Source organism: Pelophylax lessonae, assembly GCF_965119305.1.
Source record: "Pelophylax lessonae genome assembly, chromosome: 7".
In the NCBI taxonomy this organism is placed as follows: domain Eukaryota; kingdom Metazoa; phylum Chordata; class Amphibia; order Anura; family Ranidae; genus Pelophylax; species Pelophylax lessonae.
The window spans coordinates 80,051,476-80,073,545 of NC_138774.1; the positions used below are offsets into that span (position 1 = coordinate 80,051,476).

Below are 22,070 nucleotides of genomic sequence, written 5' to 3' on the forward strand. Positions count from 1 at the left end.
AAGACGTAGCTCCCATCCCCAATCAGCAGCGTGGAAGCCGATGCATGTGTCAGACGGCTCCGATTGCCGCCTGACACCCGCGATTGCTCCCCGTTGAGAGAGAAGGACGGTCGGCTGTTGTAAACACTGGCGGGCGCATGTGCAGTTACGTAATGGTGCCGCCTGGCACCATTTTTAAATTAAAGGCACTCGTTCTCAGCAGCGCTTCGCCAGCCCTGCCGCAGCAGAGCAGAGAAGGACCCCTGGAGAGTAAAGGCATGACATTCACAGACATGAAGGTAGGTAGGATGTGAGAAAGGGAAGGTATGTGCTGGTGCAAAGCATGTGTCAAATGTGCTCAGGTGTGACCTTACAAAAAATGTAATATGCAAATATTACATAGTTACATAGTTTGTGAGGTTGAAAAAAGACATCAGTCCATCCAATTCAACCTATGATGTGTGTGTGTGTTTGCTTTTAACCGTACATTGTATACCCCTGTATGTTGTGGTCTCTAAGGTGCCCATCTAATAGTTTTTTGAAACTATCAATGCTCCCTGCTGATACCACTGTTTGTGGAAGAGAATTCCACATCCTTACCGCTCTTACAGTGAAGAACCCCTTACGCACTTTAAGGTTAAACCGATTTTCCTCTAGTTTTAGTGAGTGGCCACGTGTCTTATTGTATCTCCTCTCTCTGAATAGTTTGTTCCTTATGCTATTTAAATATAAATAAAGTGCAAGGTGTAAATAAGTACGATAAAACCTGATTATACTATCTGGTATAGGTTTTATCGTACCTATTTACACCTTATTTATATTTCCATATTACATTTTTTCTATGGTCACTCCTGAGCACATTTCACACTTTAGAATTGCAGGGAATTGTGATGAGAATTTTAAACTTTAGGCAGAAGTAGTGCAGCTGAATGGGAGAATTTTTCCAACTCTGCTACTTTGGCTTTAAGTTTGAAATTCCTTTTTTGAATTTCCTGTAATTCTCTCTTTATTGAGTAGACCCTATAATCTGACGATAAGTAGGCGGGGATTAATTATGCAGAGTGGGTGGAGCTTCAGGGAAGTGGGTGTGGTACATTTTCAAGTAAGTAATTGTATTCTGTGCTGCAAAGTGTCCCTGGAAATTTTTTTCAAATGTTGGCAACTATGCTTAACCACTTAAGCCCCGGAGGATTTGGCTGCTAAAGGACCAGGGGTTTTTTTGCGATTTTTTACTGCGTGACTTTAACGGACAATTGCGCGGTCGTGCGACGCTGTACCTAAACGAATTTGACGTCCTTTTTTTCCCACAAACAGAGCTTTCTTTTGGTGGTATTTGATCACCTGTGCGATTTTTTGATCACGCGCTATAAACAAAAAAAGAGCGTAAATTTTGCAAAAATAACAATATTTTTCACATTTTTTTATATGAAATTCCCCAAAAAAAAAGTAAAAATCAAAATTTTTTAACATTTTTCGGCCAATTTGTTTTATGCTACCTATGTTTGGTAAAAAAAATCGCAAAAAGCGTATTTTGATTGGTTTGCGCAAAAGTTATCGCGTTTACTAACAAAGAGAAAGATTTTTGTCATTTTTGGTGTTTTTTTTTTAACGCATAATGGCGGCGATCTGCGATTTTTTTTTCGGTACTGCGACATTGCGGCGGACAGATCGGACCCTTGACTGACATTTTTGACACTTTTGGGGTTACCAGTGACATTACTGCAGTAATCAGTGCTATACATATGCACTGTTACTGCAAAAATGACACTGGCAGGGAAGGGGTTAACTTTATTGGACAGGGAGGGGTTAAGTGTGTCCTAGGGGCGTGCTTTCTACTGTGTAGGGACATTGCTATTGGTGTAAAAGCAAAGATCAACCGTTCTACATAGTAGAACGGTCAGATCTTCACTTTTACACAGGGAGAACTGACAGGCAGCTTGTTTACACAAGCTGCTCTGTCTTTCTCCCTTCACAGGAGCGATCGTAGTGTGGCCGGCGGACATCGAGTCCGCCGGTCACACGCACTGACTTGCCTGTGAACGAGCCGCGGCGGGCGCGCGCCTCGGCGGGCGCGCGCCCGCCCGCGATAGGCTCGCAAGTCAGTGACAGGCGAGTGACGTACCGATACGTCACTCTGCCTGGCCGGGGCTGACCGCCGCAGTATATAGTCGTGCGGCGGTCGGCAACCGGTTAAGCTGGATACACACTATACAACTTTTATTGTTAGATTTCCTTTAGATTTACCTTTTCTATGTTGTGCAAGGGCGTGCCTGATTGCATACAAATTGAAAGTGTTTAGATTTGACCTCATATTATATAGTTTTGGTAAATCTATAAAAATCTAAATCTAAAAAAGGAAAAAATCTAAAGACGATTGTATAGTGTGTATGGCCCATTAGGGTCCTTTCACACGGGCTTTCCGCCTAGCGGACTCAGTTTTGCCCAGCGGGGATCGATCCCCGCAGATTTGTATATATTTAGATTTAGCGTGGTATTCTTTTCATATTTAATTCCCTTCCAATTATAACACTGCTTATTTTAAAATTCTAAGATAAAGAAAAATGATTGAAAATAGAAGTGTGTTTATCTGATGGTTTTTGGGCGTTTATTCACTATAGTCTTTATGAGCAGGGATGTGGCAAAGGTATGTCCTTTGTCTAAAATGTATTACTCTCTGTCATCTTGGAAAGTCGGTAGGCATGCCATAACCGAGAACTGTTGTTCGCACACTGCATGTGAGTTAATACAGAGAACTATAAGCCTAGCTAGAGACTGTTGTCTGCAGGATCCTCAGCAACTGTTACCAAATGGTGTCCTTCTTCGCCACATTAAATCACACTCCCATGTGTCTCTTCACACAATCAACGATGCTGCTTCAATACCTTCCATAGCTCATGAGTGTCAACATCACAACTGATATTATTAAAGTCTAACAGTGAACATTTAGTATGGTAAATAATACCTCTTTAAGAATTTTATCATATATTTTATAAGCACAAAAAACTGTTGCTCTTGTCAGAATTCGGAGCTGTCCTGTGCTCCCTTCCCTTGTTATCTCAAAGCGTCCATTTAGCCCTCCTAGTTCTTATTTTGAAACTAAAACTCAATCATTGCCTTTGCTTTGAATAATAAAACCAGTAGGAGTTGTTCAGCAGTTTAGCAAAATAAGACTGGGCAGGGCTTACACCACTCTGTCCAAAAAAATGCTGTGCGCAGTCAGCCTACAATAGGAAATTAGGAGATGAGTGCATTTCTGGCAGATCAGCAGGCATTTGTCTGTACTTGAAGGGTGTTTAACCACTTGCCGACCGCTTACCGCATATATACTGCGGCAGGGTGGCAAACTCTGCGCAAGCGTAAAGGTACGTCGGTCGCGCGTGGTGAGCTAGGGGGCGAGCGCGCGCCGCCGCCGGCGCGCTACCACCCCCACTCGGCAGCGAGGAAGCCAGTGCGTGTGTCAGGCAGCTCCGATTGCCGCCTGACACCCACGATTGCTCCCCGCTGAGAAAGGACAGTCAGCTATTGTAAACACAGCCAACCGTCCTTCTCCCTGGAATAATCACACAGCGCATGTGATCCTTCTATATAGGATCACATGTCTCTATGGTCATTTTACAAGCCACTCCCCCCCACAGTTGGAATCACTCCCCTAGGCTCACATTTAACCCATTGATCACCCACAGGGTTAACCCCTTCCCTGCCAGTGTCATTATTACAGTAACCGTGCATATTTTTAGCACTGATTACTGTAGTAATGTCACTGGTCCCCCCAAAAGTGTCAAAAATGACAGTTAGGGGTCCGATCTGTCCGCTGCAATGTCGCAGTCCTGCAAAAAATCACAGATCGCCACCATTACTAGTAAAAAAAAAACAAAACAATACAAATTACATAAATCTTTCCCGTAGTTAGTAGAAACAATAACTTTTGCGCAAACCAATTAAAATACGCTTATTGCGATTTTTTTTATCAAAAATATGTAGAAGGAAAACAAATTGGCCTAAAATGTTAAAAAATTTAGATTTTTACTTTTTTTTTTTTTTGAGACTGTCATATAGCAGAATGTGAAAAATATTGTTGTTTTTTTTTTCCAAAATTGTCGCTATTTTTTGTTTATAGTGCAAAAAAATAAAAATCTCACAGGTGATCAAATACCACCAAAAGAAAGCTCTATTTGTGGGGAAAAAAGGACGTCAATTTTATTTGGGTACAGCTTTGCACGACCGCGCAATTGTCCATTAAAGTAACGCAGTGCCGAATTGCAAAACAGGGCCTGGTCAGGAAGGGGGTAAATCCTTCCGGTCTTAAAGTGGTTAAAGGGATTAAAAAACATGAGGAAATGTGCAAATATTTGTGTAATATATTGCGGTTTATGTCCCCACTGGTGCTCTGGGTGACCATTGCCTTTGCCACAGAAAGTAATGGGAAATCCAACAGTTTCAGGCTGTCATAATAATATAGGGCAAGGAGAATTCTTCTAGCTTGTAAACCTGTTAAAAAAAAATAAAAAAATTGTCTTTTCAGACACTTTTAACCACTTGACCTCCGAAACATTTTACCCCCTTCATGACCAGACCATTTTTTGCTATTTGGCACGGTACTAAATTAGCTGGCAATTGCCCAGTCATGCAACACTGTACCCAAATGAAAATGATATTTTTTTTTCACACAAATAGAGATTTCTTTTGGTGGTATTTGATCACCACTGGGTTTTTTTGTTTTCATACATAAAAGAAAAAAGACTGAAAATTTTGAAAATAAACCAATATTTTGTAATTTTGTAATTTCTGCTATAAAACATATTCAATAAAAAAATTTAAAAATCGAATTTCCTCATACATTTAGGCCAAAATGTATTCTACATGTCTGGTTAAAAAAAAGTCCCAATAAGTGTATATGAATGCCTGTTTACATTGTGACATCAGATAGTTCTATAATCAAAAAGAACTATAACACCAACTGCTGATACTGCCCCATGTGTTGGAGAATTCCATCCTTAAAGCGATACATCAGCAGATAGCTTGAGTGCTGAGTATCCCAGAATCCCCACTGGAGACCACAAAACCATCGCACAGCTTCCTCATAGAGAAATGACAGTTATGGAGAAAATGAGCGCACAGCTGCCTCTGAGCTAATAATACAGCTCTATGGCATGGACAGCTGGACTTTCATCCATCATAGGATGGCATGTTCCTAGCCCAACGCTGGAATTGGCTCCCACGTGTCAAGTCGCATTGTTGTTTTGATCTGTAGATTGTTAATTATACAGTGCATATAGCACAAGGATTCCCTGCTGTGAATAAAGATATTAGACTGTGTTGGAACTACTGCTATACAGGATCTAGTATGTGGTGAGAGGGCAGCAGAAGAAGGGGGTGGCAGACTGTCTCATTTCATTATCTCAGAATATAATCTTATGCAAGAAATTTAGAAAAAAGTTAAGCAACTGAAGAAAAGCAGAGAGAAAGGACTCAAGAATAACAGTTAAAGGGTCAGTTCACCCAAAAAATATATTCTAGCTCAGGGGTCTCCATACATTCTAAACAAAGGGCCGGTTTATTGTCCTTCAGACTCTAGAAGGGCAGATGTTTGGCCAGCGAGAGAGGAAATTTTCCTGGCATCAGTGGGAGTAAACATCTGGTATTAGGGGGAGGAATAGTGCCCCATGGTTGGTATCATAGGGAGGAATAGTGCCCCATGGTTGGTATCATAGGGAGGAATAGTGCCCCATGGTTGGTATCACAGGGAGGAATAATGCCCCATTAGTGGTGTCAGTGGGAGAAATGATGGTGTTGGTGTCAGATGGCAGAATAGTGTCTCATATCAGTGGAAGGGATAGTCCCCCAAGGACCAGATAAAGGCCCTCAGGCCGCAGTTTCCACTGTTCTAGCTGAAAGGAGTCTGTTGGGGAAATCGCACAATGCCTTTTCTTCTTCTCTTGAAGGGATCTCAAGCAACATACCTCTACCATATTTGCTAGCTTGACCCTGTCCATCTTGAAGTGTTCCTACTCCTCTTATTGCATACTTATTTTATTATTTATTTATGTCAGGTACTTATATAGCGCTGTCAATTTTACGCAGCGCTTTACATATACATTGTACATTCACATCAGTCCCTGACCTCAAGGAGCTTACAATCTAAGGTCCCTAACTCACATACATACACAGTAGGGCCAATTTTTTTTATACAGGATCCAATTAACCTACCAGCATGTCTTTGGAGTATAGGAGGAAACCGGAGTACCCAAAGGAAACCCACGCAGGCACAGGGAGAACATGCAAACTCCAGGCAGGTAGTGCCATGGTTGGGATTCGAACCAGCGACCCTCTTGCTGTTAAGTGAAAGTGCTAACCACTACACCACTGTGTAAAGTAAATTACTGCTGAACTCCTGAGCTGAGATGGTTTATATTTCTGTCCATCTAGTTCTGAGTATACACAACCCGGCTAGACAGTAAAGTCAGGTTGGTGACTTGACTCTTCTCTACTGCAAATTCATGGTACAGCCTCGTCACCACTCTGTCCACAGCCTGTTTTCAGACAATGAAGGAGCAGCAGAAGACCAATGAGCTTATCTCTCAACTCTCTCTTTCTGTCATCATGCCCCTTGCCAGCTGTATGGGGGATTACAAAAAACTGATACCAAGTCAAATTCAGTTGTGTTTTTCTCCTTCAGTAACCTAAATGTAGCTGCCTGCTTGCAATCTACTGTAGAAAATACACTGAGCTGCACATTCTAAGCTTAGCTTGCATTACGATGCCCCCGTGTTCCAGGATGAATGAAGGTCATTGGAGCAGAGGTGGGTTTTATGGACTTTAAGAATTCAACAAAAGACCTTGCGCTTATGGATGGGTGTGTATATATGTCAAAAGTGCATGTGCTAATAAGCTGCTGCTAACAGAAAGGTGACTGTACCTTTAAATAATGAAATAAAAAAATGTCAGCGCTACTTAAAGAAATTCATACATAAATGTGCTGAAACTATATAAAAGTGCTACTATGCAAAAAATGTGCAATACAGGGATTGAATGCAGTACTATAAATCATATGATGCCAATATACATCCCGTGACGAAGTCGGAAATGACGAAACCGGTCGGGGCGTGGCTATACGGCGTCCACAACTTGTAAACAAAGGAAGGGAGTGGATCGTCTGGAGACCGCTGGAGACTGCCCAGTCGGGTTTGCACCGCGGACGACTTTCAGATTCTATGAGAGGAGTGTCTGCAGCACAGGGAATGATCCGGATGAATTTTGCCTGTATGTGTCTAATGCTATGACAGCCTAGTCCATGAGAGTGGTTAGGCATTGAGTTCTGGTGAGTTTGCAATTTAAATATTCATCCCGGCACTGAAGGTGGGGGCAAGTTATGGTGGCCCTTTAATGTACACCAGTGATCCTGCATGTTTGCACCCTGCACTTTGGACTCCTCATCTATGCCCCTTCATGCTCTATGCACTGTATTAATGGACTCTATGGACTTTGATGGATGTCAATTTATATGATTCTATTTAGCTATCTCATATATATGCATCTTATCAAGATTTTAAATCATCGCATTGGATTGACAGTTTGTTTGAGTGGGAGGTCATCACCATCCCTGCGCTACTAAAATTCCAGTTTAGAACAAGTTTTTTTGTTGGTGAATTTTACTGATCTACAATGAAAATATACTACAACTATAATGGCATAAATAAATAGCACAATTTAATGATAGCACAAATACGTAAAGTCCATATAAAGTGCTCTTAGTGCTTGGTGATGCAATCCTTAAGGTGCTTCAAACGTGCCCGGAATGTGCTCCCCTGTGGTGTCCCCACTCACCAGGCTATGGATAACGTCTAGTGGGAAAGTGAAACGCATCTAGTTATACCAAAGCGTTAGATGTAATTTCCGGTTGGTGGAACGCATGCCGGAACACCAACTGAACCACCAAGCCGTGTGTGCATAGGAAGGAAAGTTTTTATTTATATGTAAGAGGATACTTGTTTTTTAATAAACTACTTTAATGTACTTTCACTATGGAGAATCTTCTTTTTATTTGGGTTACGGAGAATATTAAAACAGCCCATACCAGGATGTAACATCGTTTTTTCCAACAAGCCCAGACGTGACTAGGAGCAACTAATCATTACACAGGCTCAATACCAAGTTCTTTCTGGTGAGTGGGGACACCACAGGGGAGCACATTCCGGGCACGTTTAAAGCACCTTAAGGATTGCATCACCAAGCACTAAGAGCACTTTATATGGACTTTATGTATTTGTGCTATCATTAAATTGTGCTATTTATTTATGCCATTATAGTTGCAGTATATTTTCATTACTAAGGAAGTAAGGAAGCACCTTAAGGATTGAATCACCTAGCACTAAGAGCACTTTTATGGACTTTATGAATTTGTATTATTAATTTATGCTATCTATTTATAGTGCCAGTATATTGGCATCATATGATTTATAGTACTGCATTCAATCCCTGTATTGCACATTTTTGCATCGTAGCACTTTTATATAGTTTCAGCACATTTATGTATGAATTTCTTTAAGCAGCCCTGACATTTTTTGATTTCTTTATGGACTTTAGTTCTACTTTAAAACACTATATAATGATTTTTAACATACACAATACCTGTATTAATTGGAATCTGCCTGAAGTTCAGTCTCAGCCTAGGCCTCAATCTCCTCATCTTATAAAAGGTTCTTGGACGCAGATGGTCTGCTTCCAGGGCTGATCATTCAGGTAATGCAAGTGGTCAGGGATAGCTGTGGAAGCTGTCAGCCTCCCATTGCTTTCAGTGGGGCTTCCTCTCACAGCTAAACCCTGCTGGGTATCCTGCATGTAAATTTCTAATGGCCCCATTCGCAAATGTGCATGTGGCCTAAAAGTGCATGATAGCAGTATAGTATAAATCAGATCTGCTCTTAAAGCTACACTCCAGGCCAGTGTCTCTTAACCTTTTTTCAATCGAGGCACCCTTTAAAAATGATATAAAATCTCAAGGAACCTCTTAAAAATTATGGACAGTCTTGAGGCACCCCATATTAAAATGTAAAAACCATTCTAATAGTTTTACATAATGCATAATCCGCAAGTCAAAGTAGGACACCCAATGTTAGAGGTCATTTATTCTTCCAAAGCAAATACACTTTTGCAAACTGGTACTGACTAGTATTCCAGTGTTTCTCTTCTTTCTGTTTTTCTCCATCACTCAGCTAATGTGACCCCCACGATGATGGAGAGGGGAAGGGGAGGGTCAAACAAGGATACTCTGCAGGTGACTGCCATCCTCCTTATCGAATGATGATGCTATTGGTCAATAGGATGCTGGCAGCTAGAAGGTTGTAATGGTGCACAATGAAAACCTGTGGCTTTGTGTAACTAAAAAGGCAACCTTCATCCACACCCTGGCTTGTATACAATTTTTGGGCAAATTTTAGGCATTTTGCTAAGGCACCCCTGAAGAACCCTCAAGACACCCTGGTTGAAAAAGGCTGCTCTAGGCAAACAAATAAATACAAAGACGAGAGCTGTCATACCTGCCAAATTCTTTGCATTTGTGCCAGTTCATTTCTGAGATTTACACAGTTCTGCTACAGGCAGGGGAGGGGGCTTGATCTTTTCCTGCTGCAGTTTTAATTATATTTCTTGAACCCCCACCATGTGACTGGACAGTGAAAGGAGAAGCAGCACGCTGATGAGTTAATCTCTCTGTCACACTGCTCTCCCCCCACAATCAGCATGCTCCGTGCAATGCAGCACAGCTGATTGGAAAATATTGCTGCTTCTCCCTCTCTCAGTCTAAACCCTGCTATATAGTAGACTGCAAAAAAGGCTGATATCAAGTCAAATTGGGGTACTTAAGTAAGCCACATGTTGCAGGAAAGAAAATTGCTTAATTTCCCATCAACACAGTCAGTGTTGATGAGGGGATCCCTCCCGCATTGCTATTGTGTTCTGCCAGCGGCGGGCCTTCCATGCCTGCAAAACACAATGATTACTGCTAGTGACTATAGCCACCAAAAGTAATGGCATGCAAAAAATTCGTACAGGCTGGTTGTACTGAAGTCAATCGATGGATCAACTTCAATATAATCAGGCTGCCCAAAGATGGATTAAATCTCGGCCAGTCTTTTCTGAACTGACCAACATTCGATCCATCTATGGTCGGCTTTACACTGCTTGCTTTATAAAAATACATTTAATAATTTATTATATATTAAATAGCTGATGTGTGCCCTTATTATCTGACTGTAATTCAGCTTTAACCGCTTGCCGACTGCCGCAAGTACATATACTGCGGCGGTCAGCCCCGGCCAGGCAAAGTGAGGTATCGGTACGTCACTAGCCTGTGAGCCAATAGGGGGCGAGCGGTGCCCTCGGAGGCGCGCTCCCGCCCCTGCTCGTTCACGGACACCTCCGCGCGAGTGACTCGCGATCGTCCGCTGTGAAGGGAGAAAGGCAGGCGGCTAATGTAAACTAAGCCGCCTGTCATTCTTCCCTGTGTAACAGCAGAGATCATACGGTCCTGCTATGTAGGACCGTAGATCTCTGCTGTTACATGTAAAGCCACATCCCTGCACAGTTAGAAGCACGCCCCTAGGGACACATTTAACCCCTCCTTCTCCAATAAAGTTAACCCCTTCCCTGCCAGTGTCATTTTTTACAGTAACAGTGCATATATATAGCACTGATTAATGTAGTAATGTCACTGGTACCCCCAAAAGTGTCAAAAATGTCAGTCAAGGGTCTGATCTGTCCGCCACAATGTCGCAGTCCCGCAATAAAAACGCAGCTCGCCGCCATTACTCGTTAAAAAAAAAACTAAAAATTACAAAAACCTTTCCCTTAGTTAGTAAACGCAATAACTTTTGCGCAAACCAATCAAAATACGCTTATTGTGATTTTTTTTTACCAAACATATGTAGCAGAAAACAAATTGGCCAAAAATGTTAAAACATTTTGATTTTTACATTTTTTTGGGGGAATTTCATATAAAAAAATGTGAAAAATATTGTTATTTTTGCAAAATTGCCGCTCTTTTTTTGTTTATAGCGCATGATCAAAAAATCTCACAGGTGATCAAATACCACCAAAAGAAAGCTCTGTTTGTGGGAAAAAAACGACCTCAAATACGTTTAGGTACAGCATCGCACGACCGCGCAATTGTCCATTAAAGTCACGCAGTGCCGAGTCGCAAAATAGGGCCTGGTCAGGAAGGGGGTAAAATCTTCCGGTGCTTAAGTGGTTAAGGTACACTATAACAGGGATATATCAGATTTAGTAGGAGTAAGAAGACAAGCAATTAATGTTCTAAAGGGAATAGGATGCCTTACATATAACTAGAAGTTAAGAAAATTGTACTTGTTTATGAAAAATACAATTTAGAAGTGATCTAAATCACATGCAGTATATCCAATACAAATATTTTGTATACAGGACATCCATATGAAGGAAAGAAGTTTTTAACATTGGTCTATGAAAGATTTTTTTGAAACAGAAAAGTATACGGAATATGTGCAATTATGAATATAACAATCCCATATGTCCTCCTTGACCCTGGCCATCAAATGCATATATGAAAACAGATCCCAGATCAGATATTAGGCGCTTCTCATTGCTCTAGCCAGAACAAGGCTATAAAATATTTTTATTATTTTAGTAGTGGGCTGTGCAGTACTGGTGGTGTCCTCACATCCCCATGCCTAGCATTAGCGACCAGCGCTGGTAGAGAGACAACATGCATGTGCTGATGTGGACCTTCTGCATTTTCCATCAAGGCTGACTCTCATTTAAACAGGTATAACTGGTTATACACTAGTAGAATTTATTTGAAAAAAATTGCCTTGAAACAAAGAATGTTTGTTCGATTTTCCAATCGTTAGTGGGGTTTAAAGCGGATTTCCGACTGCAAAATCGTTACATTAGATTTTGTGCCATCCGCTTCCTTATTGTCACCTGAAAAAAGAATTGGATATACCCGAATTTTTTTTCTTACTTACCTTGTTTCAGAAGAAAATATACTCACCTTTCCTTCACCTTCCTCCCTCTGTGGCCACGGCCCGTGCCGTCACTTCCTGTCCTGCAATGCGTCCTGGGAGCTCTTACTCATCACTCCCAGGAGACAATGGGCAGTGACGTAGGCGGCCGGCCGCTCCTCTCATCGCGTTATTTGCAAACAGGAAATGACGCGATGATAGGCGGAGCCCAGCCATCCCTATGGAAACCCTTACTATGCCGAACGCATAGTACTGGGCATGCGCGAGATTTCGCGCTGCATTCATCGGCCCCCTCCATCTTGAACAAGGAAGCAGGGCAGACAGTTGCATACTGCGGCTTCGGGTGACCAGGACAAAGATGGCGGCGCTCAGCAAACTTTTTATAAAGTAAGATTTTATGATTGCCAATCGATTATTAAACTGTCTAAAACCGGATTTGCGGATGTATGAAGCGCAGGGGATCACTCTTTGGGAAGTATTTATAAAAAAAAAAACGATTCTGTGGCAAGAACTATGCTTTAACCAATGTTCGTTTTCAACCACAGTGGCAAGAAAATTCGAAGAAGAAAGATGGAATATTCTTCTCAAACTAATTTTTTAACAGTCTATGTGGTTTTTCATTCAGGAAATGAAATGCATTCCAAAATTAATTATTAAAGCAGACAAAATCTTGAAGTACTTTCAAAGGTAACAAATATTATCTTATTTGATTTTCATGTCAGACCCTTCTAAAAGTTAAAGAACTATTGTATATTAAATAAATACATTGGGTTAATCCCATTAAGCAAGCACATTTTTGGGGTCTTTAAAAGCATCCTATGGAGCAAGCATCTCCAGCTGTGTGATTGATTCCATAGAAGGCCATGGGTGATGATCCACAAACAAATCCTTCCACTGGGACCTCTGCATACCAACTCTGACATCATTCTGTATACTTCTGGTGTTATATAAATAAAAATACAAGAGCAATTTATCCATCTCGCCCATTTATCTTGTCCTGTACATATACCATATTGTGTACACAAACAATGATTTTATAAATTTTCTATAAATTCCGTGTTATACTTAAAACAATTAAAACTGTTCTACAGATTCCTCAATCTTTTTCAACTGTATTGCTCAAATTCTGTATACAAAAAATGCAGGATATTAATGCAGTCTTAAAGACTATGTAAACCCAACATTTCATATTCCTGATATGTGCCTTCTGTACCATGTACTTGTATGAAAAAGTACCATGTTTTCTTTGTATTGCCTGTATTGGTATTGCCTGTATTTCTTTGTGTGAAATCCCTGGTGTTCCTGCAAGCCCCTCTGCTTTCCTATTAAACACTGACCACACTATGCATGGGAGTTCAGCGTGGTTAGTTTTAAAGCTGTGTTGGGAACTCAGTCTCCAATGATTAGATATTGGGCTGATACCCCCCGCCCCTCCCGCACAGTCATTCGCTAGGTAGTTCTGTGCTGCTGGTTCTCCTCCCCCAGCTCCTTTTACAGCTGGGAATAGAGGGTATGTGATCACTTATAAAAAAAAAAAAGGGAAGAAGAAAGTATTTATAATGTTTTTTTATATGTGTACACAAATGATTTGCCTTTCATTTCTATTTTAAACTGAATAAATTGTTTTACAAGGTGGGGGTTCACATATAGGGCCCTTTCACACGGGCTTTATGATCAGGTCTGCCCGTCAGTTTTTTCAGACGGACCTGATCGGATGCTCCATGCACCTCTATGGGGCAGCGGATGTCAGCGGTGACATCTCAGCTGACACCCGCTGCCATTCGATGGGATCCTGTCTGTGAAATCCAGACGGATGAAAACCCTATTTTCCATCCGTCTGGAGGATCGGATCAGGTAGGATCAGACTAAAATGGACAGGCAGTCCTTTTTCATCCGATCTCCCTTAGAGGAGAGCTGGGCTCTGACAGCTCCATCTCAGCACAGAGAGCAGAGATGAACCTGTCATCCGCCTGCTCAGCGGGGATCGGCAGATCGATCTCCGCTGAGCAAAACGGAGTCCGCCGGGCGGAAAGCCCGTGTGAAAGGACCTATACTTAAAATATATTTTCAACTTCCAGTTTGAAAGACTAAACCATATACCAAAAGAAGTGTTCCTTCATCCCGCCTGTCTTATTCTAAGGTCAGCACAATTATATAATTATGTATTGATGCAATTTGATGCAGATGTAATATTGTGATTGTAATGTATATTTTTTCATATTTCTTCAGTGCAGCATCTACCTGGTCTTTGTAATGCCCTGATGAAGCTTTAATTGGGAAACGCGTTGGCTTACCCAGGGACCGTTAGACTGCATACACATTGAGATCCGTTGGTGTGGTACTTTGTTATCGATTTCAAGTAATCTTTACACATACGGATCCATGTACTACTCTTTTATCTTTTATATGTTTGTTGCTATGTGATGTCATAATTGTTTTTTATCTTTTTTGCACAATAAAATGAATATGTTTTTTATATAGTGGTGTTGTGTCTGTATCCCTACAACCATATACATGCCGATATAGTCCCGCTTTTTGGAACCTCTCTTGGTCCTTGGTTTTGCCTTTTTCTTTTGCTCTATGGGGATGATGGCATGGATATCACGGTATACTTTTTTGTAAACCATATACCCCCTTGCTTCCACTGGTGGAGGTCTTCTTGCCTGGAATAACTATCAATCAGCTATTTGAACTCTCCCCTTTTTAATGGTGGAGGTTTTCTTGCTTGGGATCTCTACTGATTAGATATTTGAACCCCCTGTTTCTAATTGTTAGATTTCTTCCTGCTTAGAATCTCAGTCAGATGTTTCATTAGTGCCACCAATTGCTGTTCAATAGACTTCAGAGCTTGGGCTGCATTCTGTGTTGTAAAGCATTGACTATTTAATGGTGGGCTGTGTGCTTTTGACGAAAGCCAAGCAGCTCTTCGACAGTGGTATCCTTGTAGCTGATCTGACTGTAGGAGTTCTGCTGTCCTTACTGGGGAAAGGTTTTTTTCCTCCTTTTTCATTCAGAATTTAAAAATAGTAAAGGGTACGAGCCACTTAAAATAAACCTGTGGTATCTTTATATATTGTAAACTGGCCACTGGAATGCAATACAAATACCTCTATGTGTCTGCACCCACATTAGGTTCTGAAAATATTCAGAAAATTCTGAAATGTTCCAAAATGATGTGTGCTCTCTTACGTAAATACTGTCCAAATCTTGCATGTTTGCTCTTTGGCCTATCCCCTTCCACACCTCCCTATAGGCCAGTAACTCAGCATATCTAAGTTGGCAGTAGCTAGCGAATGAAGATCAGGCACGCCTCTGGTCAGTCTTTACAAAATAGAGCATCCCGATTTTGGGATCCTGGAACTTTCTGGCAATAAAAACAAAATGTATGTGGAGACAACTAAGTGTGCCTACTGTTTTTTCCCCATTAAAGTACAGTGTACAGTAAACTTACTAGCATCCAATTAAAAAAAAAACTGTTTGCTAATCTTTTATTTTTTTTATGTTTCTGATTAAAGGTTACTAGAAGTTCTCATACCATTATCAGGGCTTATATATATATATATATATATATATATATATATATATACACACACACACTATATTGTCAAAAGTGGACGAGGAGGCCTGGCTCGCAGTCTCCGTTCTGATTCATCCCAAAGGTGTTCTATCGGGTTGAGGCCAGTCAAGTTCCTCCACCCCAAACTCGCTCATCATGTCTTTATGGCTCTGGCTTTGTTTACTGGTCCAAATCATTTTGGTGGAGGGGGGAATTATAGTATGGGGTTGTTTTTCAGGGTTTGGGCTTGGCCCCTTAGTTCCAGTGAAGCAAACTCTTAAGGCGTCCACATACCAAGACATTTTGGACAATTTCATGCTGCCAACTTTGTGGGAACAGTTTGGGGATGACCCCTACCTGTTCCAACGTGACTATGCACCAATGCACAAATCAAGGTCCATAAAGACATGGATGAGCGAGTTTGGGGTGGAGGAACTTGACTGGCCTGCACAGAGTCCTGACCTCAACCCGATAGAACACCTTTGGGATGAATTAGAGCGGAGACTGCGAGCCAGGCCTTCTCGCCCAATATCAGTGCCTGGTCTCACAAATGCACTTCTGGAAGAATGGTCAAAATTTCCATAGAAAACACTCCTAAACCTTGTGGACAGCCTTCCCAGAAGAATTGAAGCTGTTATAGCTGCAAAGGGTGGGCCAACCCAATACTGAACCCTACAGACTAAGACTGGGATGCCATTAAAGTTCATGTGCGTGTAAAGGTGAGCCTCGCAATACTTTTGACAATATAGTGTGTATATTATTTATTAGGGTGAAGAAAATCAGAAGTTAGGGTAGAATCGGTTATATTTTTATTTTTTTAATGCAGAGAAAAAGCTGAATAAGCTGAAATGTTAGAGCTCATGTGAACCGCCTTGCCTCCTTCCAGTTATTTTTCCTCTTCTTCACCCAATTTCCTACAATAACTGACCCATCATCATAACTTACTTTTAGAGGTACAATGACCTGAGCACTACTCTTGAAATCTTAAACATCATTCACGCAGGCAATGACATATGTGCACGTATTTGTGTTATATGCATTTTTAAGACATTTAACCACTTGCCGACTGCCACACGACTATTTACGGCGGCAGTCAGCCCCTCACAGGCAAAGTGACGTAGGGCTACGTCGCTAGCCTGTGAGGGTCTAGGGAGCGAGCGTGCGCCGCCGAAGGCGCTCTCCCGTCCCCGCTCGCTCTCTAACATGTCCGCGCGTCACTCGCGATCGTTCGGTACAGAGGGAGAAAGGCAGGCGGCTAATGTAAACAAAGTCGTCTGTCATTCTCCCTTGTGTAAGTGCAGAGATCATACGGTCCTGCTATGTAGGATCGTATATCTCTGTAGTTAAACAAACAGCCACATCCCTTTACAGTTAGACTCACGCCCCTGGGGACACACTTAACCCCTCCTTCTCCAATAAAGTTAACCCCTTCCCTGCCAGTATAATTTTTACAGTAACAGTGCATATGTATAGCACTGATTACTGTAGTAATGGCACTGGTACCCCCAAAAGTGTCAAAAATGTCAGTCAGGGGTCCGATCTGTCCGCCGCAATGTCGCAGTCCCGCAAAAAATCGCAGATCGCCGCCATTACTCGTTAAAAAAAAAAACTAAAAATTACAAAAACCTTTCCCTTAGTTAGTAAACGCAATAACTTTTGCGAAAACCAATCAAAATACGCTTATTGCGATTTTTTTTACCAAAAATATGTAGCAGAAAACAAATTGGCCTAAAATGTTAAAAAATTTAGATTTTTTAATTTTTTGGGGGGAAATTCATATAAAAAAATGTGAAAAATATTGTTATTTTTGCAAAATTTTCGCTCTTTTTTTGTTTATAGCGCATGATCAAAAAATCGCACAGGTGATCAAATACCACCACAAGAAAGCTCTGTTTGGGGGAAAAAGAGGACGTCAATTTCATTTGGGTACAGCGTCGCATGACCGCGCAATTGTCCGTTAAAATCACGCAGTGCCGAATCGCAAAATAGGCACTGGTCAGGAAGGGGGTAAAATCTTCCGGGGCTTAAGTGGTTAAATACATGTAATTATTTTTAAATCATATAACTCAGACTGTGTGTTTCTCTGTTCATACATGCAATCAATTTAGTTGTGTTAAAAAAAAAAAAACAGGAAATAAATTGGGTCCAGGGGCAGATGGACACTCTAAATGCACCTAAATGCATGTAAATGCAAGTATATTGAAAGGCAGGATAACTTTATCTGTGAAGCATAAAGCCTGGCTTCCCAGATAATTTCTTAAATAAACCAAAAACATGAGGCTTGTGTGAATGTAGCCTTACAGTCTGTTTAAATGTATGGTTCTATATCAGAAAGGTAATGTGTGGGGCCCAAAATAATCAAGTGCAATACATACTGTAGGCAACATGAAAATCTTACTAGGCATTTTCAGGATGCAGCAGGCATCAATATGGCCTCACTGGAAGAGCCTAACTACTAATTTTGGGAGGAGCTCTTCTTAACCACTTAAGCCCCGGAAGATTTTACCCCCTTCCTGACCAGGGGATATTTTGCGATTCGTGACTTTAACGATGCGTAACTTTAACGGACAATTGCACGGTCGTGCGACGCTGTACCTAAACAAATTTGACGTCCTTTTTTTTCCCCACAAACAGACCTTACTTTTGGTGGTATTTGATCACCTGTGCGATTTTTTGATCATGCGCTATAAACAAAAAAAGAGCGTCAATTTTGCAAAAATAATATTTTTCACATTTTTTTATATGAAATTCCCCCCAAAAAAAATGTAAAAATCAAAATTTTTTAACATTTTCAGCCAATTTGTTTTATGCTACATATGTTTGGTAAAAAAAAAATCGCAAAAAACGTATTTTGATTGGTTTGCGCAAAAGTTATCGCGTATACTAACAAAGGGAAAGATTTCTGTCATTTTTGTTGTTTTTTTTTTAACGCGTAATGGCGGCGATCTGCGATTTTTTTGCGGTACTGCGACATTGCGGTGGACAGATCGGACCCTTGACTGACATTTTTGACACTTTCGGGGTTACCAGTGACATTTCTACAGTAATCAGTGCTATACATATGCACTGTTACTGTAAAAATACACTGGTAGTGAAGGGGTTAACTTTATTTGAGAGGGAGGGGCTGTGTGTGTCCCTAGGGGTGTGATTCTAACTGTGATTGGCTGTGGCTTGAGGTGTAGGAACAATGATCAACGGTCCTACATAGTAGAACCTTGTGATCATCGTTTCTACACCGGGGAGAATGACAGGCGGCTTGTTTACACTAGCCGCCTGACTTTCTCCCTCTCCCCCGACGATCGCCGAGTGACCGGCGGACATCGGGTCCGCCGGTCACACGTGCGGGGGGGTTTGTGACCGAGCGGGAGCGGAAGCGCGCATCCGGCGGTGCGCGCTCGCTCCCCAGAGCCTCACAGGCTAGCGACGTAGACCTATGTCGCTCTGCCTGTGAGGGGCTGACTGCCGCAGTAAATATACTGTGAGCAGTCGGCAAGTGGTTAAGAAAGTCTTGTTGTAAGAACAGAGGCTTTGTAGAACGGGTTCCCTACTGAATCAGATCTGGCCAAAATTTTGACTGCACTAGCCTTACTTATATATCACTGCTTATATAAAATGAGTTGCCATGGTAATTACATTGATTTTGCAGTCCTATCACAGTTCACAGGCTCCTAGTAAAAACAGGCTCCAGTCCAATGAAGTTCACAAGCAACCTTGATTAGGTGTAGGCAAAACATCAATAACAATATATAGACATCGGAGTGTGAGGTTGTATCGCAGCACTGTTCTCACAATAATAAAAACATAGCTCAACTATCAGGCTTTGTCTGAATACCGATTAAATAAAAGTAACAATAAAAACATGGCCTTTGCAGAACATATGTCCACCATCTGCTTTGGATGAAGAAACACAACTCATCGGGACGTTAGCACACAAACTGTTATACATACAAATACTTCAGCCACAATAAATCCAAAGTGTCATACCTCTACAATGCTTTTGAGGTCTCTAACATAGGCCTGCTCTGTTTCCAGGATCTCCAGCACCACTCTGTCCAGATGGGAAAGCTTGGCCTTTGGATCCTTGGCTTTCCGTAGAATTGGAGACCATGTACAGCCCAGGAAGGCTCTTTCATTAGGCAGTCCCTTGTGTTCATTCTCCAGCTGGGCCACAGGGGTAAGATCAAGACTAATGTCACTGCCATTCTGCTGGGGATATGGAGGGCTGCAGTACTGCGATGAGCCAAGAGTCCCGCTGCTTCCAAAGGAACTGTGGCTATCTTGCAAGGAGGCAGATGAGGTGGAGGAACTGAGGCTAACCGGACGATCACTGTCCGAACAAACGGTATTCACGGAGGTACAGCTGCCAGACATCCCGGCTACTATTCCACTCAGAGAACTAACAGATGAAGGCCTGGGGGCAGCTAGGAGAGAGAAGGATACGTTACAAGACTAAAGTTCAGGGTTATGGACAGTGATGGTCTGCTAACATTGATATTGGCTAAAAAACTGGGGCCGAATTTCGGTTACCTGCACCTCTGTGGTTATTCATTTCTACAAATCTAGTTTATATTAAATAAATTGAGCACCAAGGAGGAGTTGTTGCCTATACAGACCAGAAAGTATTTTTTGTTTTTCCATAACATTAATTTTCTCAAGTTATACTGAATCAGTCTGTCAATGTCTGTCAAATACAAGGCACCTCATTATTCTGAATTGCCTGAACCCCTTCGCCCAGTATTGGGCTTCCCATGTTAGAATAAACTCCCATGGATGATTTTTAAGCCTATAGTAAGGCTTACCTATAGGTACAGAAAATATCTCCTAAACATGCACCATTTAGGAGATATTTACTTGTGAAGCCGCCGGTGACGTCACCGACACATGCACTCTGAAGGAACGGCATACCAGTGATTGATTACAGCAGATCAGAGGCAAATCACATCAAACTCACCTTGTTCACCTGGTCGCTCTCTGCTTCCTTTCAGGGCTCCTTCCGGCATGTTGATATGATGGGGGTCTCCCCGTTCTGCAGGGTAAATAAAATACAACAGTTCATGAAATAAATAAAATATCTAGTAAACTGTAATATACAGAAATAAAAGATAACTTTACCCTAGCCTGTCTATATACTGTACCTGCATACCACAGCTGGTGTAAGAAAGTGATCCGGTGTTCCGTGAAAAAACCATACCCGTGAGAAAACCATACCCTCGTCACTTCCGGAGGGTATGGATTTCTCACGGTACTTTAACTTGCGGCGGTTACATTATAACAGCTCCTCTGCATCATGGCTCATCTCCGCTCCTTCCCCTCTCACTTCCCTGATCTCCGTTAATAAATATAAAAGCGGATCACGGAGCACAGATACACCCGCCGCCGCTTTCATATTTATTAGGGGAGATCAGGGAAGTGACAGGGAGAGGAGAGGAGATGATTGATGTTGCAGCCGAACTGTTTTAATGTTACCGCCGCAAGTATTCGTGCCGTTAACATATCATACTCTCCGAGCATGCGCTCTTTCTTGTTCAATCACGTCTCCGGGGCTCTGAGCATGCGCTCTGCTGCGCTGCTCTGCTGTTTCAGACCGGAAGTGACGAGGGGTATGGTTTCTTCACGGGGTATGGTTTTTTAACGTTACACCGGTGCTGCCACTATTTGTCTTCAAGCTAGGTCCAGCGGCACAGGTGCAGGCCTGTGGACCACAGCTGAAGAAATAGGCACTGCAAAAATCTCCACCCCCGCCACCTCCACCGTATACATGGGCAGTGCAAAGGGGGTGGATTTAGGGGCAGATCCAATGGGACCGGCAAAATGAGGTTTCATCTGGGATGTAATAAACAATCCTTGCACCAGCCCTGATTGTAGTAACGTGTGCATTAATGTACTCGTTACTGCAAAAACATGGCTTAATCAGACCCCTAGAGGCTTTCTTTGTGGCTCTTCAAAAATGAATTACAGTACATGCAGCTATAGAAGACAGTGGGGGCTTGTTTTAAAGCTCTTACTACTTGTTAAAAATAAGTAAATTGTTGCCCATAGTCAATAATGCAAGCTCACTTTTAAAGTAGTTTTTAATGTAAATGTTTTGTTTGAACATGCTTGCACTTTCATTTTGCTAGCTGTATGATTTTTTCCATACTCATCAAAGTAAAGAATGAAATACGTGACTCTATGCAGCAAATCTGTGTTGAAAGTGGTGACTTATATACAGTAAACCTTATGTTTTAACAAAGCATTTTGAACTCTGCAGCTCCCATTTTTTTCATCTTCATGATGATTTTTTTTTTAGTCTTGTACCCTAGATTTCCCCTTTAAACCTGAAAAGGAAAGGTGAAGGCATGTTTGCTCAGCCCCGCATAATAGATTAGATATAGACCTCCAAGGGGGAGACTCCACACTCAGCTGGAATCAGTAAGGAGAGTAAACAATTTCTATCCTAGGGATCTATACAGATAGTGATCAATGCAGGTCCCACATGCTTGAATTCTGTTTTCACTATATGGATTTGGAGGACTTTGCTCTGTGAACTGCCTGTGGTA

General features: G+C 41.7%; 1 protein-coding gene across 1 annotated transcript in view; it reads right to left on the bottom strand.

Moving 5' to 3' along the window:
- PLEKHG2 (pleckstrin homology and RhoGEF domain containing G2) overlaps positions 1 to 22,070 on the bottom strand; it is a 170,652-nt gene that overhangs the window by 75,637 nt on the left and 72,945 nt on the right. The window contains exons 3-4 of the mRNA XM_082263484.1: positions 20,483 to 20,557; positions 19,516 to 19,952 (exon numbers count right to left, since the gene is read on the bottom strand). Coding sequence (XP_082119610.1) covers positions 19,516 to 19,952; positions 20,483 to 20,531 — 486 coding nt within the window. The 5' untranslated portion in view covers positions 20,532 to 20,557. The remainder of the gene's footprint in view (positions 1 to 19,515; positions 19,953 to 20,482; positions 20,558 to 22,070) is intronic.